The sequence below is a fragment of the Onychostruthus taczanowskii genome, unplaced genomic scaffold (genome assembly GCF_017590055.1).
Source record: "Onychostruthus taczanowskii isolate IOZ18803 unplaced genomic scaffold, ASM1759005v1 scaffold26, whole genome shotgun sequence".
Taxonomy (NCBI): domain Eukaryota; kingdom Metazoa; phylum Chordata; class Aves; order Passeriformes; family Passeridae; genus Onychostruthus; species Onychostruthus taczanowskii.
In genome coordinates this window covers 1704415-1731035 of record NW_024499906.1, presented here as the reverse complement: position 1 = coordinate 1731035, position 26621 = coordinate 1704415, and the positions used below count along the sequence as shown (strand labels likewise).

The 26621-nt window shown below is 34.7% G+C and overlaps 1 protein-coding gene across 2 annotated transcripts in view; it reads left to right on the top strand.

Moving 5' to 3' along the window:
• Positions 1 to 25725, top strand: part of PCDH17 (protocadherin 17) — an 84478-nt gene extending 58753 nt beyond the window's left edge. The window contains exons 4-6 of one of the 2 annotated variants that reach the window (XM_041407309.1): positions 2354 to 2437; positions 16470 to 16544; positions 24457 to 25725. In XM_041407309.1, coding sequence (XP_041263243.1) covers positions 2354 to 2437; positions 16470 to 16544; positions 24457 to 25139 — 842 coding nt within the window. In that variant the 3' untranslated portion in view covers positions 25140 to 25725. The remainder of the gene's footprint in view (positions 1 to 2353; positions 2438 to 16469; positions 16545 to 24456) is intronic. The other variant, XM_041407311.1, reaches the window with a different exon arrangement.
• The last annotated feature ends 896 nt before the right edge of the window (positions 25726 to 26621 follow it).

Sequence of the window (26621 nt, the reverse complement as noted above, 5' to 3'; positions counted from 1 at the left end):
TTGTGACCCTCTTAAAGAATAAATGTTTCATAGATAAACTAGGAATTTACATGTGTTTTCTGTGCTAATTTTTAACTATTCATTGTGTCTTGTGAGAAAAATAAAAGCAAATGATATTTTTCCTTGAGCAGCAACCACCAGATTATGTGGTGTGTCAGTAACAAAGGGTAGTATCTCATCCATATTGTATATAGTACATTAAATATGGAGTGCAAATAAACGTAAAAAATTCATGCAGCAGACAGGCTGAAAAATGTTAAAATCAACATTTTTGCACAAGCATCCCGAATATATGGAAAATATTTTTTCTGTCATACTGAGAATATAGAACTAAATCAGTGACAGTATGAATAAAAACCCCAAGTTGTCCAGTCCTCAGTTTTCAAACAGGAGCAGTTACACATTATTAAACCCATAGGGAAAACTTTTTCCTTTACCAGGCTTGCTAGGATTCATCTTGTATAAACTCATTCAACATTGAAGTAATAATTCCAATTATGAAGTTTATGTGAACCTGAATATAGAGTCCTCTAATTACAATAGGTTGTACATTCAATTACAGTCACTGTATTTTGTTTACATGTACCACATAAAATGAAATCCATTCTAATTCTGCATAGTATTGTCTTTTGTAATTTGCATCTTCTTGTTTTTCTTTGTGTGAACTGAAGATTTTCTAGAATTTTAGTACTTTTTCCAAAGTTAACCTCAACAGGTTTAAACATTTTTTTTTTATTGCAGATGAATTAGAATTTTTTTTTTTTTTATCCTAATAAGAATATCCTTTGGAAATTAAGGGTAAAACATCTTTTCCCTGTTCCTCTGTATGGAGGAAACCTTATATTTTAGTGGAACTTTTGAATATCTGACAGTATAAGATTTTGCTATCTCTTTTAAGCTAGATATCAAGTTCTAATTACTGAAGTGTTTGTAAAATGAGGAATAATTATCATGGAGCTACGGCTACTTTTGAGATAAGTTTATGTCAAATAAAAAGCAAAGTGAATTTATCTTGGAAAAATAATACATATACATAGATATGTACAGAAAGACTACAAACCTTTGTACAGAAAACCTTTAAAAGTTCTGGAAGTCTTTCTTGTTGTGTCAAACTGCTGATCTCAGTCAAATTCCTTCAATGTTATCTGGACAAACTCTGCTTTCCTGCTAAATGTGCTGCATATCCAAGAAAAGCCTTATAAACATGTGCATTTTCCAGACTTACTTTCAGGTGCTTCCATATGTTATGAAAGCATATTCAAGAACAGGATAGAAATGTGTACAAATTAGATGAGAAGCCCAAGCAAAAAAAGAAGAAGAAGGAAACATCTGCAGTGCATCAATGGGAAAAAAAAGTTTAAGCTGCCTGTTATTAACTGCTCAACCTGTTTTATGCTGGATTTCTGCATAATTATGTTATAGAGGAGGGGAGAAAACAGATGTTGAATAAAGATTGAAAATACGAAAATGAGACTGTTAGAAAAAAATTGTTGTGGTTGCTCACAGCTAGACATTTTTTGGCAAGACTTTTAGACAGCAATCTATTTCTAAAATTCATTGCCCATTTCTGCAAGATTAATGTAAAACAAAATGTTTCTTTTTAAGTCTGATCAGTTGAACAATTATACAGCTCCAATAATCCCCAAGTCAGTCTTTCAAGAAAGCAGCTGAATGTTTCCTCAAGCAGTTTCATAAATTAGATTAAATGAATATCATATCAGGTCAGAAACCCTATAAGCTCTTTTCATGGGAAGTTGTTGATAGCTTATGTAATTAGGTGTATTTTTCATCCTTTGCAAGTATCCAGATAATCCATACAAAATATATTTTTCAAAATCTTTACAGAATAAATGCCATCAAACTGTACTTGTATGTTTTTTATCTTTCTCACACTTGTGTCATGTCTTAAAGCCAACAGAACTATAATTTTTTAAGAATGTCTCAATTTTTTTTCTCCCCTTAGTTGATATTTTCTGGTACTGGGTCTGATTGCATTAAGAAATTTCTGGATAGAACTATCTAAAAAAAGGGGGCTGAAACTACATTTAGGCACTACACTAAATCATTTGCATCACTGCCACACTGTATGCTCCATTTTACCCTGATTATTACCTGTGAGAGTTAGAGTTACCTGTGAGAGTGAGAAATATTCCTGAATATGCTCTGCAGTGGCCCTTGACTGAAAGAATCGTGTACTTTATTGCAACTGCTACTACACTTTTTCAGACATGGCTATTCACAGGATTAAGATTAAATCAGAGACCATTTTGGAAGAGGGATTCAGGTGTGAAATGAATCCTTTCTCCAAAGTTTAATTTTCTTCTTGTTAACTAAAAATATTTTATTTTTCAAGCATTCCCGACTTTGCTTTCCTTTGCTATCCTCACCCTACATACCATCACAAGTAGACTTCAGTCTGTTGATCTGCTTCTTTCAGGTGAGCAAATACTTCATCTGTTAGCCGTCTTCTCTTGTGATCTAAAATTTACATGTGAGATTTTAAAAATCGGTAGGGTTTGTTTTTTGAAAAGTTGCAGCTTAAAAAATCTCATATCATAGCTTGATAGACAGTTATTATTTGAAGACCTTACAAGTAATTTGGTGAAGAAACTGCATATTTGTATTAATTTTGCATTTAGGAGATTTAGACATAAAAAAATCTGTTCAAAATTATATCACTGTCTTCAGTTTGGTCCTGATAGAGGTCTAAAAGAAAGCATGTTATTTGCAAGAAGTAAAAGTGTGTAAAAAAGACATTGTGAACCCATATTACTTTGGGTGTGCTATTTCTCTAAATACATTCTTATTACAGATAGCAAGTGAATAGCAGTAGTTTGACATTATATTAGGTTTAAAATCCCAGCTACACCATTAGCACCAATCTCTTCAGGAATGCATGGTTCATGGGTACTGGTAGGTTGATGGATCTGTCTGTAGAATCAGAACAAATCTTTCTTATGATTCATTTTTTGCCACAGATAAGCCATAAGACAAAGACAGCAGATTGATGGAGGTTTAGTTTTTCTGCTCTTGTTTTAAATAGTAGATGTAGAATAGGTTCTTCTTTTTTATAGCCTGAAGCTGAACTGTCAACATAAAAGATGTACGGACTTAATACCTGAGAGCAGGGCAGAAGAATGACTTCCCAGTTTTTTTAAGAACAGATTAAACCGTGAACAATATAGCTCATTACTACCTAGTCCAAATGTATTGAAAAGGCAGTTTTTGCTAAAGCATGAAATATTTTGTCTTATTATTACCTGCTTTACTGAAAGACACAAATGTCAGCTGAGAATGAAAAGTTTTTCATTTACAACCTGCCTGTTCATGCTGAGAGAAATTCTATACCTGACCAAAAACATAAAGTTGAAACAGTATTACTGCTTTTTGCTTCTGTGAGTGAATGTGACTGTCTCTCATTTGGTGTCATGTAGCTGCAGTCAGTATACAATTATGAGTTTATTAACTCTGTACTTCATGAGGGAAACCCCTAGGAGTCATTAAAATATTCAAACTAAAGTAACTAAAGGTGGTAACCATTCAGGGTTTTGTTCAGATTTGGAGATTAATTCTATGGTTTATTTTTAGTTTTGGATTTTTTATTTTCAATGAAAAAATAAAATTGTGGTGACTTCAGAAAACCATATGCCAGCTCTCTAAATAGCATTGATAGAACATTACACATTTTGCAGAAGGAACAGAATAAGAGAAACATGGGCAGAAAAAACAGAAGATCAAGATGAGAAACAAAAGACTGATGAATAAAATATAAATAAAATTAGTTATTAATAACACATTTCTTTTACATATTTGGAAATAGCTCATATTTCATTAAAGCAAACATACTTTTCAGAAGATATTTCTCCTGTTCATTACTCCAGATATCCAAATTAATTCCTAAAAGGAAATCCTCTAGACGTGCATAGGATAAAAAAGTCCTGCTGTTTTTATTTCAGCTTACCTCCTTTTGACTAAAACTCTGGATGCGTGGAACAACTTCAGCTAGACTTTAGCCAGAGCCCGCTTTTGGACATCTATTAAAATTTGCTGCATTTTTTTTTCTTCTGACCAAGAAGAATTACTTCTTTACTAGAGATTATGGTACTGATTACAGCCATGGAATTTCACTATATATTTATGACAGAACCAATGTTAGTAAAACAGTCTTCAAGTTAAAATGTGCTGAAATACAATCTCGTGTAGAGCATATTAGACAAATAACATTTTATTTTCTAGTTTTACTTAATATCAGTTGGGGAAAAAAATCCAAAGCAATCAAACAAAGCCATACCTAACACAGCTGACTTTAACCAGCACCATTTAGATAAAACTAAAAGTTTAGTTTAAAATGTTTTAAAATGAGGCAGACTATAAGATTTTTATAATCACAGATTCCTTTTGGATTTTATTTTGATTATAATAGGATGCTGCCTTTAGACAAAGCAGGTATATATTCCACATTCCCTTTACTTCATGCTTGCCATCACGTATTATGTACATACTTGTAAATTTTTTGCTTGTGCTTTGAATTGTTTATATTGACCAATTACAAATTTTCCATTTTAAAAGATTTTTTTTCTACTCATGTAGAAAATGACATGCTTAAGCTTGGTAGGTTTAAAGATTGTTGGCCTGAACATTTATATTAATAATTTTTCGTTCCTTGGGTGAACTAATCTTGGATGGTACTTAATTAAAACTGTATCCAAAAAATTATATTTATTGTTGGCTGGAGGTTTATAGTATAGTTCATGCTGGAGAATGGAATTGCTTCTTAGAAGAAGTATTTCTTCACGTTTTGGTTTTTTCTTCCCCCTAATATTTATGTTTTACTCTGATAGAAATATGTTGGCCTCTTGTGGTTTTGTCCTGTTATCTCTTGAAACTTCTTTCTTGTCCTTTGCTCCCAAGTGTTAGTACAGAAGCTAATCTGCTTCATTTTTTAAAGTAGCACTAGGAGACCTTTTTTTCTTATGGAAGGGATAGGAATTTTTAAGTGAATTAAATTACCTTGTGTAGGATGGTATGCTTTTCATTAATCATGTGTGAGTGTGTTGTTGCGTGATGTAACACAGATGGGCACAACAAGCTGGAGCATGTCTTCCAAGAAATTTCAAGACAGCTTTCTCGAAAACTGCTATGAAAAAAATAGCACATTTTTGTAGCAAGAGTGATTAATCAAAATAGGACTTTGCCTAACACAGAAATAAAAAGAAACCAATTGGAAGCCTCTTCTGCAGCTCTGCTCATAATCACTGACAAAATTCTTTGCAAAGTGTCTGTTACAGAAGACTGTATTTAAGGTAGGGAACCAAGTATTTTCAAGTATTTCTGCTAAAAGATAGTAACCTACATCTATATTTGGAGTGCCAATTTCATCCATATTCATACACCTAATTAGGAATTTAGATCAACTGTAAATATCTACATTGGCATGCACATGATGTTGATTCTTCTAAGTAGGACTCCGTATGCTGTCTCACTCATGGACACCTTCCTCAGAGGCATGCAAGGATCAGAATCTGGTGCTATGTCCCTCTGACATTTCTTGTCAAGGTGTAAATTTGTGTACCTGTAAACAGCACGGAGCAGTACTGCACATCAAGTGGAAGTGTCTGAGTTAGTTCAGTGTCAGAGGCAACCTGGACATTTTGGTGAATTGCTTCAGGATAATCTGATAGTTAGTGGGTTTCTTCAGATAGTCAGGATAATCTGCTTCTCCATGAGCAGTCATTTAAACATATTTTACATTGATTTGCTTAGCCATATTCGAAAACCTTGGCCAATAAATAGTTTATGGTACCATTAATGATCTCCTAAGTCTGTTCCAGATATTCAAGGAAAAAAAAAATCCTATGTTGGGAAATCAGTCATTCAACAGTTATGGAAAGAATAACCTGATTTTTTAAAGATATATTTTCAGGGGGTTTTAGTAATAAATCCATGAAATTACATTCTGTGTCTGCACATTTCCCTGATTACCCATAACTTCTGAACCAGTATCTTTCCAAGGAAGCAGGACTCAAAAGTAAGTTTCCACGAATTTTGTGGATATTGACAGCTGTAATGGACTATATAAGTGTTCAATACCAGTGGAAAACTGATGTCACAGATTATTAGATACTGAAGCCTCTTGACTGAAGAGAGTCATTAACAAAACCTCAGTTACTTAGAAAGCTTCAAGCAGACTGTGTCTTCCAAGACACGTTAGTCAATACAAAAATTTTCAGAAGTGAAGCTTTAATTAGTTCCACTGCTCATGGCACTATGTGATATTGTAACCACATTATCTTTGTACACAGTGCAACAGAAGCCAGTCTAGGGAACAGAACCAAGCACAGGGACACTAACAGCCCCTTGGAGCAGCTCAAGGAGGACAGAACTGTCACAAATAGGTATATTAGTGGGACAAAGAGCATAGAATCAGGGAATCACATCCCTTGTGCTGGAAGGGACCTTGAAGATCTATCTACTTTCAACCCCTCTGCCATGGACAGAGAAACCTTGCACTAGTCCAGGTTGCTCAAAGCCCAACCCAACCTTGCAAAAAATAGTCAAAATTTTGAAAAAGTTTAACTTCCCTTTGGTGACAGATGGAAAGTCAAAAGATGCAGGCCACTAAGTTTTGTGAAGTTGGTCAGAACACGGTTCTGATAATGCAAAGGTTTTGATTTCAATCCATGTACAGGTCATTCACCTAAGAGTTGGACTCAAAGATCCTTGTGGGGCCCTTTCAACTCAGAATATTCTGTGAAATCTGTAATTGTCAGTGAAACAACTCTCCAAAAATCAGGGACAAGCACACTTACTTCTGAGGCTCTTGGATCTCTGGAAAGACATTTGATTTCCATATATTGAAAGAATACACATGAATTGAATTCAGGGAGCTGTTGTACCTCTCTTTCCCTTCTCATAAAACCAGAATATTTCTATTTTGAAGAAAAAATAGGGATATTCTACTAATCTGCTCCCAGGTCCACCTTACTGAATGATGGATTCTGCACTTCTCTAAGAGGTCTCCATAAGAGAGTGATAAAGAAAAGGGTTTCCATAAAAGGGCGATAAATAAAAAGGGAGATAAATAAAAAATAAATAAAGGTCCCCATAAAAGGCACAATGCAAACAACACAGCATGTGTTGGGACTGCTTTGCTTTGTGCATAAGAGGTAAGCTATTGGTATAAATACTAACTGCTCACAATTATCACCAGTTGTATTCATGGGACAGGATGTACTTTTATCATTGAATAACATTACAGTATATGTTCTTTCTGATGCCTTATAGCATCTTATTAAATTCTCTTCTATTTGTGATTCTTCACCTGCTTTTTCTCAAATATCTCTAAAGCTGTTTGGTAAAAGAAAGCATTTTAACAAATGTCCTTGAACTTTGAAATGAATTTATTGTGTATATAAAATTGTATTCACACTTCTTAGAATCATTTCTTTTCAGCTCTTTATGCAGTGATTTCCTCCAGGTTGTTGTAACTGCACTTGACTGAAGCATAGGAGGCTAACAGGTGCAAAATTAGTTTTATATCTTTTGTTCTGCCGAGCAAGTATTGAAAGCTTTACTCATAGTTTCAATTTTAACATGGCTTTTTTTCTACTTTTATAGATATCTTTATAATTGTTAGTAGGGTAATCAAGTACTTGTCATACTTTTTTGAGAAATGTATGACAGGTATTGTAGAAAAAGCTTTGGCATTGTGATATAAATCCATCAACATCCTTGTGAATATTAGTTTATATATATGAAAGTGAACTCTTGCAAAATGTCAGTGGGATACAATAAGTGGCCTTTGGTCCTTAACTTTTTTAGACTCACACACTCCCAAGCACTAGTCTCTTTTGCCAGGATCTCTTCCACAATTCCACACCAATATGTATATGGAAGTGACATAATTAAAAAAAAAATAATTTTTCAGATAATTATCTTGCAAAATTTCAAGCAAGGTTGAACTTTAACAGATGAAATCATTGTCTAGGCTAATAACAGATATTCCATCACTGTTATATGCCCAAGTTAATGCAGATGATGAATTCATCTTTGATTTTAGTCATGTGTGGTCTCACTGAAAATAAGGAATATTGTATATTTTTTTCTGAAAGGCTTTAAAAACTGAAATATTAAAATTTATGCCATAAACAGCTGAGCAACAAATTTTACAGACCTTACCCTAGTGACCACGTAGCACACCTGAAGACATTGATAGGGGACACAGAATAGAGGTTTTAAAATATTTTTTTCTTTTTTCCTGTTCCAAACATTTGACTTTTCCCATAATTTTGGTGGATAGAGAGAGGCTTTAGACAGGCAAAAGAAATCTAAAATTCAGGTGTGTTTTAACACCCGGGCTGTTTCTATGTTTTAAGATAATCACATGGCATGAGTTAAGGATTTTATCTATATTACAAATCTGTTCTCAGAAGGCTTTACATTTCCCATTGCAGCCTTTGATAATTCAATTAGTCTCTCAAAAAGTTGGGAGCAGCTGATAAATTCACTTTAATGTTAAATAAAGTACCCCAGCAGGTTTCTCTTAATATCCTTGCTTCTCAGGGATCTTAACTCTAGACCTCCCAAACACAACTTTCTGCAAGGAATATGAGGGCCTTTGGAGCAGATTAAAAGAACTGTCTCTACGAACATAGCTTCTCACCATTAATAAAGTTGCTTCAGATCATGGCAGAAATCTCACTCACTCAAATGGAAGTCCATCTAGTTTAATTTATTTTAATTGGCAGCCTTTGGTCCCTCCATGGAACAGATTCCTTAAATATGATGAATTATCCCACGAACAGAGAATGGCATTAAAGAAGCTGAATTTAACCCTTCCCTTTAAATATAGTCTTTTGGGATTCCCAAATCCTATTGGCAGACCCTGATTGCTGAATAATAAGTAGGAGGGGATTAGCTGGATCCACATTGACTATGTCTTTGGAGACTGCTGACAAAAAAGGCAGTTTGGTTTGTCTACTTCCAGCAAATGAATAAAGAATATGTTACATGCAAAAGATGAACAACAGGATTTAGTGTGGTAAATAGATGCATGTCCCTGCAGAAATCAGATAGTAAAGCAGAGGGAAAAATCCTAACAAAAAAATTGCTGCTTTACTACTCAGAAAGAGTTGGCCTTAAAAGGCAGGTTGTCATTGACCTTCTGTACTGGATTACTGTTTTGCTAGGAGGAGGCCTTGAATTTTAGATGTATTCATCCATGTCATCAAAGATGCATGTTGTCATCATAGTTAGAGCACTATGGGACACTGAAAGCTTATAGAAAATGCTGTATTTTCCTCTCCAAAGTCAGAAAATAAAAAGTGACTGAAATATAGATATCCCTCTTTGTGTGAAATGATTTATCCTGTATTTTTACCCCTCTTTGATTATCTCTTTGAAATCTAATAGGAAATTACATTCCAGAACAACATTTGCTAATTGTTATATAAAACAGATTTTCACAGTAAGGAAAAAAAAATATATTACTTTAGGTATGATTTTTTCAAATAAAAATTTCAAACAAATTAATTTCTAATGAATTAGTCATAGGAAACTTTAGGGAAGATGGTTTACATAAACATTTAAATTTAATATATTAGTTCTTCTCTTTTGTTTTTTTGTCTTGAAAATCAGACTTACATAAGACCTTTTTTTTTATTCAGAATTTAGCCTAAGAAAGAATTGCCCTTTATTTTCCCATACTAGTTCTACTTTTTCTTAATATAATTATTTTCTTTTTAATAGCCCTTAGCTACCAAAAAAACCATGGTCTAAACCTGAAAATATCTGCCCTGGCAGATTCTATCCCAGTGTATCTTGTGTATATTAGCCTTACTTCTCTGTCAAGTAAAGGCTCCAAAAAACCTCTTGAAGTGCAGGTGCAATGAGCTGCAAATGAACTCGTTGAAGACAGCTTGTAACATCAAGCTGGAATTTAATTTATTTGGATATCAAGAAGACCAATAAGCTGTAGTACGTAAATCTAGCTGTGGTAAAATTTCAGAAGATCATTTGATAAAGCAGATACAGGATTACCATCATTGGTTTTCCACTTGATTATGTTTAAAGAAAAAATTAACTGCTAAGTAAGTGTATTTGTTTTTCAGAGGGCTGTAACTGGTATTTTATGAACAAAGTTGTTGACAGTTCTTTATCATCATAGTCTGGCTCTCTGAGAAATACCAACTTAACGATGTTGAATGAAAAAGTACATGCTAAATGTTAACTGAGAATTTATCTAAAGAAGGAATACTTGGGCTGATTTTGAAAGCAACAGATTTAATGAATGAAAGAGCTCAGTCCCACTCAGCCTTTAAAATAAAAATTTTTAGATTGGTTTTCTGAGAATGGAATCAGCAACTTGTGGGAATTCCAATTATGCTGTTCTATATCAATACATTTGCAAGTTGCCTAGTACTCTGCTGTGTTTAGGATTCAGTTAGATCTGTGAGCCAGCAGAGCCTGGACTGCAAAAAGCAAGGTATGGCTGGACAGAAGATTTGGCTCTGCCCCCAGCTTCCTTCAGGAGACCAGATGATGTTCTGGTTAAATTGGCAATGTTAAGCTAGCTTCCTCTGGAGACGGAGTTGATCATCTCATCTGGATTTCTCTTGCTAAATTTCTGGAATTTAAATAAAATACCACTTCATACCCTGTCAAATATCTTTTGTAATTGTGGAAGAATCTATACATCAGCAAAGTCACTCCCTGCTATGCGCCTTATATGAACTTGGAGTCAGGGTTACAACTGCAAGAGGGGTCTGGATCAGCTACAGTTTTCCTCAAGGAAGAACATCAGATCCCAATGTGTTCCTTCAGGCATTCAAATGCAGCAATTTGTCACAAGTCTTAATTGTGTAAAAAAAAAAAAAAAAAAGCAATAGCTTGTTATAAGCGTGCTATCACAGTACAAGGAAGAAGGAAATTTGTTTGCTTTTTTCCTGAAAATAGCTTAGTAGAAAAATATCATGAAACTTCATCTGACAAATATTCTGTGGATTTATATGTGCATGGAATCACTTAGCTATTAGTTTGCAAAGGAACTATTTTCTTACCAATGATAGGACAATGTTCATTAGGAGCACGTTGTAGGAAAGGGGACTCATGTTGCTGAGTTACACACCTCAATCCCACCTACATTACTTTAGGAAATATTAGGCTCTTAGACTTAAAGCAGACAATTTTCTTAGCTTATAGGAAAAGGCACACCAGTTGATGTATATCCCTAACACAGACGATGACAACTTCAGAACATAAACTCTATGCATGTGAAGATAGATAGACCTACCTATGAAGGGTTCTAGGTCTGGATCCTTTCAGTGGCATTCTAAATGGCTCTCTGAATCCATCCCTCTCCATTGTCTCCAGAGATGACATAAGAATTTTAGCCTAATTTGAATTGTCAAAAATTAGATTATGTGACTTTCTCTGTTTGTTGAATGAAATTATTCTGTTTTATAGCTGCTGCTATGTCACTGATGAAACTAATATGCAGCATCTGAATCTACATCCTGTGAGCTTTTATTCAGTCCCTTGACTGACAAGAACCCTCCCTTAAACAGAAGTTTAAATGGAAGCCCTCTCTGATTTGCTTCCCTGTTGCATGATAATTAAACTTTAACAGGAGAGGTGAAAAACCTGTCGTCTGTCTTCCTATTCCCTAGGGTTTAATGCACATGCTAGGAGGAAGTCAATTTCTTCAGAAGATCTCATCTATAGGAATAGCTTTACTCTGAGTCCTAAATAGACTTGGGCAGGTACAGTTGCATTAGGAAAGCTTATGCTTTACAGTCTTGCTTAAAGAAATAAATGTTAGTAGAAGAAGCACCTTGAGGGTATTTCATCATTGCTATCATGACTAATTTCACATGTCAAACCAGCAACTTTTTTTTTTGTTTTATTTCCCCTACTTATTTTACAGGGGGAACTAATTTCTGTGTGTTTTCTCAATTAAAAATTAAAAATTCTCTCATTTTTTTTTTACTTTGCTGGGGGTTTTTGAGATGAACATTGACACAAAGGTTAAAGTAACTTCAAAAGGCCTTCAGTTTAGTATTAGTTCTATGCAGCTACCTCCATCTTTCAGAGTATTACTGTTCTGCATGATCTGTCTAACCAAAGAACAAGATTTTCCATGGTCTTTGATATTTTAAAAATATATTGAAATCTGAAATCAAGTGCTTTGCCTGAGTCTTGACTCTGCTGGCAACAGTGATCTGAATAATGTAATAGCATGTAGAGTACCCCAATAACACCTTAAAAAAAAAAGCAAAAAAAAAAAGGCATATCTTCAGAATCAGTTCAGCTATGTCTAGCAAATGATTAAAAGCTCTGAAGTCTGATGTGGATAAAAGAGCGGTCATAAACAACCAAGACAGGAAAAAAAAAAAAACCAAAAAAGAATAAATAGAAAAAGAAGAGTTCCAGATAAAACAACCCTATTTGATTAAAAGACTGCTCAAAGCGCAAATGTCATGCTAATACAAGAACATAATCTCTACCCAAAGTTACACAGGAGGCACAGCTAAAATATTTTTATTATAGCCGTAGTACAGAGTTCATTGGAAATCTTGACAATAATGCAAAAACAATGCCACAAAAAAAAAAATCTCAACCCTTTCATTTATTTCTTTCACATTACCCATCTAGGTTAGAGGGTTTCTACATAGCGATAGTGGGGACAATTAAGTCTGTTTAACACAGAGACAGATGCCAGATGTATGCATGTAACAGTTACAGAGGAAGCATATGCATAGTATCAGCTCTACAAATAGTCAGGCTCCCTAGGCACTCGACAGTTTTGAAGCTAAGGGAGGGAATGTTTTTATGTTATAACATTTTCCCTTGGTGGTAGCAAATTAGCTGCCTTGTATCTATCTCCAGCTGGAACTGCAGAGTCACTTGAGAGCTTACAAATAAGTCTAGAGCTCTGCTAGACTGTTTCTTAGGTGGTATACATACCACACCTTAGCACAGGTACCTGTGTGGCAGGTGGAAACAAAACAACAACAAAAAAGTTTAATTCTTTTTCCCATAAGAAACATTTTTCTTACATTAATTCCTTACGGAATTTGTTCAAGGTCAGGCTGAGCCTTACGTTCAGATATGGTGCTTTATTTTTGTCTCCTTGGGAATTAAAGAAATTCTTCTTCTTAAAGAAAAACAAAGCAGTTACATTTTTATTAGGAAACACAGAGGCTTTTTTAAAGAATCATGCAGTAGATATTGGGGCTCAGATTTCTCTGCTGTCCATTATCTGTGATAATCAGAATTCAAGCTAATAATAACTGTGCAGGTCTCTTGCCTTTTTTCTCCAATAAAACAGTAAGCCTGGGAGGAGGGGGACCCATTAAAATAACTTTGTAAAGCATACTTGAAACCCTAAATGAAGTAAATTTTATAATGATGAGTTCCAGTAAATTAAAAGATTGCTTTAAATATCCTGAGAAAATTGACAATGATCCATACCTAGAATAGGTTTTACTGCATTTTATAGCAGGTTTTCCCCATTTCTAGGGATGCAGTATCTTCATCATCTCTACAGAGTAAAGATTTTCTTAAAGAATGTCAATAGATTGATGTTAACTGTTTTTTTCTGAATCCTTCCATAGCTTTAAATTTAGCAGCTGCAACTTTTTCTTGCTTTACCAGAACAGTGTTTAACTTATCTAATGCCTCACTGCTGATTTCCTTTGTAGGGTGTTCAGATATGTAAGCTGAGGGCACAGCTAACAGAAATTACCCTGACTGCATCTTACTTGTTGGTGATATCTGTAATTAGCTTTTAAGTCTATCTCCAAGACTAGAATACACTTTTTTTGTAAGAACATGGCTCAGATTAGAGGTTGCCAGACACCAGAAAAATAGCTTCCAATAGTTACCAAGCTTAAAAAAATTAAGATATTAGTGAAAACAAAGAACATGTAATGACAACATCTTTGGAAATAATTCCCCAAATTGACACTTTTTCTTAAAGCTGTCTTTTGTAGCATCAAAGTAGTCTGACATCAGTTCAGAAATTGAAGCTATAACAAATGAAAAGATGACAAGTAAAAAGGTGAGCAGCTGAACTGCTGCACATAAAAGTAACTAGTAGGAGAGATTCTTCTGTATTAGTGGTGTTAATATCTATAATCTCCTCAATCCTTGAAATATAAGAAGGTGATCTGTAACTTAGAGTTCTTGATGAAGGATCTGGGTAAAGGAAGATATGAATATTCTTAAGGTATCTTCAGTAAGTGTCTTTCAGAAATTAATCCACTGTTCATGGAGAATCTGATAATGTGGTCCTGAATCTGTTTACATGTATAATTCTCTTTGCAAAACTGGTTATATTTAGGGAGTCAGATTTGAAAAAGACATGCTTAATTATCCTTTCTGATTGATCTAATTGGAGCACTATCCAGGCAGGAAGTTAAGTAGGATAGCATTATGAAACTTAAATTGCTAAGAGAATTTGGGTTCTTCATAAAGTGACACAAGGGTAATCCCATTCTGCAAATCTCTTTGGAAAGTGGTAACAACACACCAGAAATCTTCTAAATAACAGTCTAAGGGACCCTCTAATCATATGATGATTAATTTGTTACTTAGCATGGGGAGGACTCTACATGAAACTCCTAAAAAGAAGTTCCTTTCTTTTATAAGAAGATATTTCTGCATCTCTATGTCCAAGTGAGAACGCCTTAAGATGTCTAGACAACCTAAAGTTTTTTCTGAAAGCAGCATCATGAAGAATGCTCTTCTCCTATTCTGTCAGATGCCTTCCATGAAGTCCAAAGTATATGACCTGCTTATGACATCAACCCTTGAAGCAGAGTATGATACCCTGTAGGGTTTTCCATCTGTCAGCATAAAACCCACATGGTCTCATTATGGCTGTTAAAAGAGATTTTGAATGTAAATCCAGGCATATTGGCAGGAATGTGGAGGAAAAATACTCTCTTTCACCAAAGTGGCCATTCAGATTTTGAATGGTTCAGCATCCATGCAGCCTTTGTAATTATTTTTATGAGACTTTGCAAAGGAAAACAGGTAGCATTTGAAGAGTGTTACTGCATTGATTTTGTTTCCTACAACAGGCTCCTACACAGAGGCTGACAGACTTCCATTAAACAGAGTCTACCTGCAGTCAGGATGTAAACAGAGCCATCAAAACAACATAGAGATTTCTTCAGAAACCTGTCATGTCTCTCACCTCAGTGGCACCCTCCTCAGTCAATATCTGTAAACAAGTTGTCATATCCCAATTTGAGGCAAGCTTGCAAAGCGAAAAGCTTGGTACCTTCTAATTAAAGATTTGTATGCTGAGATAATTGGCAACTGGCAAGGAAAGTTCAATGGTGTAACATATAGCTCATCGCTGGTGGCTCAATGGTCTGACAGATGGAGGTAGCTCCTTTAAATTATGGAGCTTTTATATTCGTATTTTTAGGAAATGTCAACAGCATGATTATATTTTCATTAATGTTGTCTTTTCTTCCCATTCATTGCTTTTGTTTGTTATAATCACTTGTTACCTTTTGTCTCTAACTATACAATCTGCTAATATTTGTATAGGCAGGCTCACAATGGTCCTGGTTAATGACTAGATTATAAGCATTGCCACACTACAATATGCAGCATTTACTAAGTGCTGCAATTTAGATATGGAAATCATTGATACTATAATTATGACTAGCTTACAATAAAGTTAGTAAAAAAAATGTGAATATCATGCAAATTGTGCAAATGATTACACAAATTCAGTTAAGTTTCAGATTTAAGAATCATTGCTTTTGTAGATGCTAGTGCTGAAACAATCCCACTGTGATATCTTTTGCACTGCCTTGATAAAGAGTGAAAATATGCAATATTAAAAATGTGCTTTCCAAAAGATCCACGAGGCTGTCCTGTTCTGTTAATTACTGCAGTTTAGTTTTCCTTCTTTCTCAGGAAACAGCTTGGGGCTCTAGAACAAAGATTTACAGTTTAAAATTATCAATGTGTCATGTCGCTAAAATTTCCCAGTAGCTTCTCAGCTAAGTGCAGGGCTGGCACAGCTAGCCTTTGTACATTTTCCACCTGCAGCCCTGGGCTAGGAAGACTTTCTTATGTGGGATGGGGAAGAGACCAAAATCACTGTTTTGTGACTGTTGTATGGTCTTTTCATTGCAAATTAGAGTCAGAGCCAGTCAACTCATGGGCAAACAGTGAAAATCAAGACTAGGCATCCATTTTCTTCTTTCTCCTCTATTAGGCAGGAATGAGACATACTTTTTACTAGTTAGAAGTTTTCAGTCACTGCCAACTATAGAATTGTGTATTTGTACCTTTGAGAAAACTAGTGAAAAGTTTCAAGGGCTGTTGAGCTGTGTCTGGGTCACAGGTAGAAGTTGTTTTTCTCCTGCAGAAGTTTTGATATTGTTGTGAATTTTGGAAGCAGAGCCTATCCCTGTCTGTGACTCACAGGTCTGATTTGCCTCCAGAACAGCAAGGCAGAGGCCAAAGACCCATTGTTGGGATCTGTGGACCAGCCCGCTGTGAGGATGGAAAATTTTCAGGTAACACAAATATTTTTCTTCTCTTATATTTTTTTAAATAAAAATATGTGATTGTCATTAAATTGTAATAATTTAATTAAAGCATGCTTCTGTAAGAAATGTTTTAATTTTCATAGTACTCCCTGTAATCCTGAAATATTCCTCCAATATTTATTGTCTGGGACAAATGTGAACTAGAATTAAATCCATAGGTCATCATGCTTTTATGGCTTTTGAAGTGTTTTATGTCATAACAATACAAAATATATATTGTCTTTATCCTGTATCTAGAAAACAAGCAAAATCAACTAAACAAAAACCCAACACCACCTGTGGGAAACTGTGTAAGGATTATAGACCACAGAAACTTGTATTTATAATATCAGGAGAAAAACATGAGATCCAAGAGGTTTACAAATGTGGCAGTCCACTCTCATTTTACTGCCAGTTGTTTTGCTAATCTGAGCTACATAATTGCTTTGCCTGACTGAAAGGAGCCTTTAAACAGACAAGCCAATATAAATACTCAGATAGGAGACAGCTCTGTTTAATAACAGCAAGAGAAGTATAGAAGTATTTGTTTATCTCTGCTCATTTATGTCAAAATCAATTGTAATTAAACAGAAATCCAACCACAGAGGTAGTGCTTTAGCTGACTGTTCTCAATAGAAATGTCATATAGACCCGGTGTTTAGGACATGCCAAAGCACACATTATTTGTCTCCTGTAATAAATATCTACTTATAGCCTTTCCAGTTCTTTAGTAAAGGCAATTGCCTGTCTCAAATAAAAAAAAAAAAAAAAAAAAAAAAAAAAAAAAAGCCACCATTTAATGTAAGTGCTGTGAGGTTTTCTGGTCATATTTTAGGAATTACTGAAGTTCTGAAAAGCGGAGTTAATTACATCCTCTGTTAGATATTATGTGGCATTTATTGTCCATCTGCTTACACATATGTACGGAAAATACAGATCTTTCATATCTATTTAAGGTATTAAAAATATGAAGCATAGCATTATTTTATTAGTCTAAAACATATACTGGTGTTGCTGGAGGTTTTTTAAATAAAATCATAGAATGGTTTGAGTTGTAAAGGATCTTAAAGATCAGCTAGTTCCAACTGCCCTATCATGGGCAGGGACACCATCCACTAAGCCAGGTTGCTCAAAATCCAACCCAGCTTGGCCTTGGACACTTCCAGAAATGGGACAACCTGTTCCAGTGCCTCACCACCCTCAGAGTAAAGAATACTGTGGTTTTGGTTAGACCAGGGAAATATAAGCTACAGGGAATTTTACACTTTTTTTCATAACTGAGTAAATTCTAAATGGAAATACTTTCAGTAATGAACAAAAATTCACAACATCAATGTTGATCTCCTACACAAGTCAGTGTGAACTCAGTGTATGCACTCATAGACAGACCTTTGTCGTGTAAAAAGGGTCATCACACATTTTTATGTGCTTTACTGTTCTCTGTAAAGCAATGAAGAATATAGCATTTAAAAAGTAAAGGTATTGTGAAACTGCATGCTTTCAAAAAGAAGGCAGCATATATTTTGAAATGGGTGCTCTGGTTTAGTTTTTATTTGAACCTGTTAGTTGATAGTCATTCCAGTCAAGGGAATCAACCTATGAACCATCCCTGACAATTAAGGCTTATTTTTAGCTTCTACATTCATAGAAAGGAATTTAAAAAGTAGTCAGTAAAATAAGGTCTTTATGTAATCAAAAACTAGACATCCCCCACTGAAAGAGAAAAAAGGATATCTGAAAGATAGCTTTCCTAGGGCAATTAAAAATAACAAAAGCTACTGTTATTTTAAAATATTTAATTTATTTATTGCTATCAGCTAGCCATATTCTTATTTAGTCTTTATTCATGAACAAATGGCAATAAAAAGCTACATTTTAAAATATTTTGTAAGTTCTTAGGAAAGAATGCACTTGAATGACAATCAGTTAAAATCTTATAAATTATAATTATATTACTCTGTCTGCCTTGTTTAACTCCAAATAAAATTTGATAAAATAGTTTACAGGTTTTTTGAGGAATAGGATGGCACAGCTCTAGCTGTAGGTCTAAGTCTATGCCTATTTATATATCCAGACTTCTTTATAGGGGTAATCAGACTTTAAATATACACAGATTCATTTATTTACATAAATATATATATAAGCATATATGTATATGTATATAGTCTGATTTCCCATACATGGGAATCTTGACATTTAGTATTAAATTGTATGGAGTACTTAAATACAGACTATAGTGTTCTACATCCTATAAGTATAGTGCATAAAATATTTCTTGGAATTGTTTGCATGCTGATGTTTACCTTAAATTTGGTTTTTTTGCGTTGTATGTATGTATAATTTAAATAATTAGGGACCAGTTAAATTTCAGAAAACATTGTATTTACTGATTCAATTTTTCCACTGACTTACTGTTTAAAAAAAAAATTATTGAGCTTCTTCTTTTTTGTTGTTATGCAAATTTCATATAACTAGTGAGTCAAAATAAGAGATCTGTTTTAGCCATTGAAAGGAGCCAGCTTTCTAAAGCATTAATTAATTAATTTCATAGTGCAATATATTTAGGTTAAAATCAGTGCCCATAATTAATTTTGTTCAATATTTATAAAGAAAGTGTAGGAAATTGTAGATACCACAATAAAAGAATCTTTTTCTCTTAGCTTGCTATAAAAGGCAGATATTAAATATAACTCATCTTGTAATAGAATAAAATATATAAGATATATCTTTTGCTGTGCCAAAATACATACCTTGCATTACATTTTATATGTTGCCAATATAACTTTCATCCTACACCATCTCTGAATTTCCATCCAGAATACGTTTCCTATCCAGGCAATGGTTGTTTACAGATATCTTGTTTCCTTTTCTTTCTCCGGCTGATAATTTAGCAGTTCTATTTTAGTGTATGTTCTCCCCTAAGTGCATAAAGCACTTCTGACTGTTTACCCTTAAAGCTCCAGAGAGTTAGGAAAACCTCTAGACTGCTTCTGTTTATTGTACACACATGCACTGTTAAGGGTTTATTTTCAACGGGAGGGAGACAAGCACAGAGATAAAGACTGATGGTGCATATCACTCTACCAGAACATCTTCTGTACAGCACAGCATATAACCTATTTTACATATATATATATATTTATATATTTACCTTTAAATTGATTCTATTTTCTCTTATGCCCTAATTTGGCCCTTGGTGGTGATAGTTCACTTTGTGTTTGTAGTTTCTGCTACTAGTACAAAAATCCCTGTTTGATTTTCTTCACTGTGTGGTTGCTGTAGCAGTCAAAATTACAGGCTAATGGTGAGACAAGTGGCTTATAATGTATGATAATCAATACTCAAAATCCATTCCCTATGATGTGACATAAAAGAAGGAAATGTAAAGGCAGACATTTTCAATGCTAGAGGAACAAAGCTCATGCAATGCAGGTAGGTTTCAAGTCAAGGTCATTCCATGTATTTTTTGTTGGTTTTTTGGTTTCATATTTAATTCAGTCACTGCTACCATGTCCATGGAGCAGAAATGGAAAGTTAGTCAATACAGTGAGTAGGAGTGCAAGTATAAAAATTGCTTTAACAAATACAGGAAATGAGTAGGGGAGAGACAATAGAGCATGCATTATATACATAACAAATATATGCTATTGCATATATCTCTTTTAGTTAGAGATTGCCAGCAAACTTTGTATTTTTGTTGGCAGTAATGAATAATCTAAACACTGTGAAAGACCCCTCCTCATACCAATGTATATGTATGCATGTGTATGAGAGCTAATATATATCTTCAAACATAACTTGGTTATAATAAATTAACCTAATGAGTGTTGAAAGTCTCAAAGCATAGTTTTTGGCACAAAACAGAATACCTACTGAATAAGTTTGCAGTACTTATTTCCAGTGACTGAGAACTTCTCTGAACTTTACCTTTCATCTGAGCTTGTTTGTTTCAATCTTAGTTCAGGAAATATTTATTTTTTAAAAGAAATACAGTTCAGTTGAGTTTTAGAAAAAGAGTCAGTGTGAAAATAGAATTTCTTAGTTCTATATTTCATATAGATATATTTATGCATATATATGTGTGTGTGTTGTCAATGTACCCCGCAGAGGATCACATATATATATATATATGTGATATATATAGATATATATATCTACGAATATTTATTTAATTTAAGATAATATGACATAGAACTACTGCTTGAAAGACAGAAAGAATTTTTCTGCTACAGATTGCTTTTTTGTGGTATAATGAAATAGACTGTAATGTTTGGGCTATTTTTGGTGAGAAAGGAAAAAGCAAAGAGGGATCTTGCTTTGATAGAGTAATTGAAAAGAAAGGAGCAGAGAAGAGTACTGGTCTCTTGATTGTGCAATTCTGAGCATTTTATGATAGCTAATGTGCAGCAGGGCTTTCTTTTTGTCTTTTGTTATAAGCAACAAAATTGTTTACAAATATCCATACAAAGGATAGTTAAGCTTACAACATAAAAGCTAGTTGGAAAACTGATAAGTTGTTTAGGTAAACTTTTAAAAGTGCCAAAAAGCATTTACTCAAAATTGTCGTGAATTCCATATGAAAAAAAAAATAACTTTAGGTATTGTTAGGGAAAATCCTGAAGAGAGCACCTATTTCTCTTATTTCTGTAAGTCCATTTTTAAAGTTAGAGGCTGAGCTTGTCACAAGTCTACTCTGAAGAATCCGGAAGATTAAGATGTTTTTAAAAATACATAGATTTGGTTTGTTTTGCAGAGCTTTATGTTTCTGAGTGAGGTGGGGTTTTTTTTGAGCAGGAGGAGGTAGTTTGGTTTCTTTGGGATTTATTTTTTTTTTTAGAGAGAGAGAGTGTGAGAGTAGCAGTTTCCCTTGGCTGTTTTAAAGCAGCAGCTGTTTGATGCTGTAGAAGCTCCAGAAAACTAGATACAGAGAACTTTAGTGGAGGTGAACTAATGGGTGGAATGAGGTGTATAGCTATGTCCTTCATTTGTATGGCTCCCATTTCATTAAGCAATTGCCACACATATGTTGTCTCTGTGGTTATGCATAACAATGCCATCTCATTCAAGTGAAATAAAATCAAACACCACAAACTTAAATTTCTTCCTCAAAATCTTTTCAGTTCTGTCGCTTTGTTACAGTCTTAAGGTAGGGGTTATTTTACTCCTGCTTTTCATCATGGTAATTTTAGTTTTTACTGGATACTAAAACCAGCATGTGGATTAGTTTTCTGTGGAGATCACAGAATCATTGAATGGTTTGCATCAGAAAGGACCTTGAAATATATACCATGGGCAGGATGTCCCTCACTAGATCAGGTTGCTCAAGGTCCTGTCCAACCTGACTTTGAAACCTCCCAAGTGATGGGACATCCACAATTTGCCTAGGAAATTGTTCCAGCGTCTCCCTACTTTCATATCAAAGAGCCTCCACCTCATGTACAATCTAAATCTGATTTCTTTTAGTATATGCAGCCCAGGACACAATTGGCTGTCTGGGTTGTGAGCACATGCTGCTGGCTTATGTCCAGCTTTTCATCCACCAGAGGACCCAATCCTTCTCAACAGGCCTACTCTCAATCTGTCCATCCCCCATTCTTTATTGATCTGACTTCAACTCAGGTGCAGAATCTTGCACTTGGACTTGTTGAACTTCATGGTGTTCACATGGCCCCCACCTCTCAAGCCTGTAAGTCCCTCTGATGGAATCCTCTGCTTCCCTCCAGCAAAGCAGATACACCACTCAGTTTGTTGTGATTCTAGGGTGTACTCAGTTCCATTGTCTATCTCATAAATGCAGATCATAAATAATGTTGGCCCCAGTGTGGACCCTGGAGGGACACCTCTCATTATGCTTTCCACTTGGACATTGAGCCATTGACTGCAGCTGTTTGCATGTGACCATCCAGCCACTACCGTATTGATCTGACAATCCATCATCAAATCCATCATTCTCCAATTTAGCACCAAGAATATTGTGGCCATATCAATATTTGACCATCTCAAAGGCCTTACAAAAGGCTTTGCCATGTCCACTGATGCATTCGCTCCATCCTAGAAAGGCACCAGACAATCTGTCCTCAGTGAACACTTGTTTGTGTCTAATCACCTCCCCATCTTCCATGTTTTGATACATCTTCCAGGAAGATCTGTTCCATGATTTTACCAGATGCACAGCTGAGGCTGACTCACCTCTATGAATGTCATGTTTAAGGCCTCTATGTTACATCCTTTTCCTCAACAATCACTTTGTTCTGTTGTCCCTGTACCTAATTCTCACTTGCTTTTAGTATTTTTTCAGGGTTAACACCAGACATAGATTTTAAAGCCTTCAAGGAAGGGAGCTCATGTACAGAATGAGATTTTTCTTACTACTGTATCACTAACAGCTATCAGTTCTGAGCAAATTATCACAGTTTAACATCACTGTGACATAAAGCAATTTTAGTTTAAGTCCTATTTATTCATATCTTTTTAGAAATGTGAAAAACAGTTTATACTCTTAGATTCCCATCTTTGATGTTTCTTTTGTCATGTCTCTGCAGTGCAATCATTCATTAATCAGGTGGTGATATAAGATTACTAGGAATTTATTTTCTAATTTAGAAAGATGATGTCTGCTTAAATTCTCCCCATCTTTGGGTCAACATGTTTCTTCTGCTTTCCTGAAGGCTTGTTCTGCATGCCTGTATGAGTGTTACATCCTTATAGTTAAAGATGCTAACAGTTTTGGTCTAACTGGAATTCCATGCACTTTTTAAATACTAAATTCCTCAAAGAAATGAGTATTGAACCATATGCCCATTTTGTGAAAGAAAAATTATTAAGATCAATGTATGGTTAACTGAAACCTAGAGATGATAAAAGGATTTATACTATTTATTGTTTTTCTTATTCCTGATGGTTGGTTAGAGCTACAAGTACAATTATAAGACAGTAAATATTGGCCCAAATGTAATATATTTAATGCAAATTACACACAAGCCAAGGTTTTTAAAACAGAAAGTTTTCTTTTAGTTGTAGAATAGGAAGTACCAAAACTTATGTTTTAAAAGTGTAGCAAGGGAATCTCATTTAACTATATTCTATGAAAGAAATAAGGATATAGAAATCCTATCTGAAAACATCATCAGTTCAAATAGTGTGTCACCATTTGTCATTCTTCCAAATTGTATGTATTGAGCAAATCCATTTTCACTTAGTTGCACCAAAACTAAAAAGGGGAAAACTGATTACATGATCCATACTCATGTCTAATAAAATTGCAATATGTGCTTTTTGACAAGCTTATATTTAATGCATACTGATGGAAGATTCTAGCTCTTTGTTCTCAGCAGGAAAAATAAGCTTTTCAAGAAAACCTTATTATTTTGTGACTGTCACACAACATAACAATTACAAATGAAATGGAGGTGACAAAAAAAGAAAAAACATCTTGCTGATTTTTATGAAGTTGTTTGTATTTCCAGAAAAGCAGTCACTGCTCAGTTATTTGATTTGAGAAATTAATCCTTATAATTCCTTTTGAGTTCCCTAAGTACTGTTCACTCTTTTCTAGTATGAGTTTTACAGAATAAAGCCTAAAAGATTTCTGCAGCAGATTAGTTTACAGATGAAGCTCAATTCCACTGAGAATGAGTCTCTAATGACCCCATTATACTTCCATTGGGTTGTGTGAATGCTTTAATATGTGGAGAACAGAGTTAAATAAATCTATTGTCTCAACTAACAGGTTTATGCAAACCTTCTGAAATATTTTAATTATAGCTTCTTCTTTTTCTCCATAATTAAGAAACCAGATGTCAAGTAAACCCATCACGTGATGATCATCGCCTATTCATTACCCTAAATAAATCCACTTATAATTAGAGGTTTTTTTCTCTTTCTTTTTTTTGTTTTGCAGAACAAGAAGAATGTGTTAACTGCACAGATGAATGCAGAGTGCTTGGTCATTCTGACAGGTGTTGGATGCCACAGTTCCCTGCAGCCAGTCAGGCTGAGAATGCAGATTATCGCACAAATCTCTTTGTACCCACAGTTGAAGCTAACGTTGAGACTGAGACATATGAAACTGTGAATCCCACTGGGAAAAAGACTTTTTGTACATTTGGGAAAGACAAGAGAGAGCACACTATTCTCATTGCCAATGTTAAACCTTACTTAAAAGCCAAACGTGCCCTGAGTCCTCTGCTTCAGGAGGTTCCCTCAGCATCGAGCAGCCCAACCAAGACATGCATTGAGCCTTGCACCTCAACAAAAGGACCACTGGATGGTTGTGAAGTGAAATCAGGAGCCTTGGCTGAACCAAGCAGCCAGTACTTGTCAACTGACAGTCAGTATCTATCGCCCAGTAAACAGTCAAAGGACGCTTCCTTCATTGCATCAGATCAGATGGCTAGGGCCTTTGCAGACGTGCACTCCCGAGTGAGCCGAGACTCCAGTGAGATGGACTCTGTTCTGGAGCAGTTAGACCGTTCAGCCCGGGATCTAGGCAGGGAGTCGGTGGATGCCGAGGAAGTTGTGAGAGAAATAGACAAGCTCTTGCAGGACTGTCGGGGAAGCGACCCTGTGGCCATCAGAAAGTGAGGGGGAAAATAAGGACAGGCTGGCAGTTGCATTCCTCTTCTGCTGATTGAAAGTAAATAAATAAGTAAATTCCCTGGTTGTTACAGAATTACAGGAATGAAGGAAGACCAATGCTGCTTTAAGGCTTTTAGTGAACATCTGAAGTGCCCACAAGTATGTTCTTTTCACTGCTCTTTCTTTTTGACAGATAACACTGGTTTCATTTTGACCAAACTTTCATTAGGACAGAGTCAAGTACATCAAGAACAAAATGAAAGAAGGAAAGACAGTGCCATTTTGACAATCTCATAGGAAGGTGTGAGAAAGATGGAATGGAAATACGTCTGATTCTTTAAGACTGTCCTCAATAGCTGATGCTGACTTTACCGTTTACGTATAAACCCCCAGAAAAACAGGGTTGAATAATGCTGACCTGTGGTGAATTTCCAGCAGCCACCACAGGCTTCTACTGAAAGTCCTATAAAGAGTTCTTGTAGTAGTCCAAGCGACACCAAACATTAACATTCATTTGTGGTAAACATTTATGTACAAAGTTATCTGCCACAAATATGAAATACAAAAAAAAAAAAAAAAAAAAAAAAAAAAAAAAAAAAAAAAAAAAAAAAAAAAAAAAAAAGAACAATAGAACAAAAAGAACCATTCCAGATCATTATTCAAGAAAACATATCCTCATCATTAATGAAACACTACATACCATATTAAGGTTAAATGTAAAATTATATAGTCCATCTTGTCCTGCACACACATAAGCTAATTCACTTGATGAAATGAAAAAAAAAGATTTTAATATCTATTTAGCATTTTAGTGTCCAACAAAGCTATAAATAGTTAGTGATAAGTTAAAAAAAAAATAAAATGGAGTAAAATAAAGTTTGGGAAGAAAAGAGTTACCTTAATGGTAATACAGAAAAGAAATTAACATTATTAACACTTTTTTATTCATTTGTGGACACTAAAATAGCTCAGGAAAGTGAAAATGTCAGACATCCACAAAAATCACATGGTCATTTAAATGTGCAAATGTAAGAAGATTCAGTGTGTTTACATCAAATGACATATTTTTATTGATTTATTGCAGATTCAGTGCATATGAGCCAAATTGTTGAGTGTATAAGAGCTATATTGTGTATTTTATTAAATTAATATATAGTTGTGTTGCAAAAATATTTGGGCTTATATTGTAAATGGCAAGTGTTGCCTCAGTAGCTGTCGAACTCTATGAGTTTTGTTTTCTCCTGCTTCCTTTTCCCCATGGAATATGGGAAGCAGCGCCTCAGAGCAAAGTCTCTTGTTTAATGTATGGTCTACGAAGTACTGCAGTACATAATCTGTTCAAAATATGTTTGAGTGAGCTGATGGAGCTAACTGAACAGCCTACAAGTACATCCATCAGTCATGGTTATGTGCAAGTCCTTGTAGAAGCTTCTATTGCAAACCCATGTTTAATAACAAAAATTACACTCGAACCAACATCTGGAACAT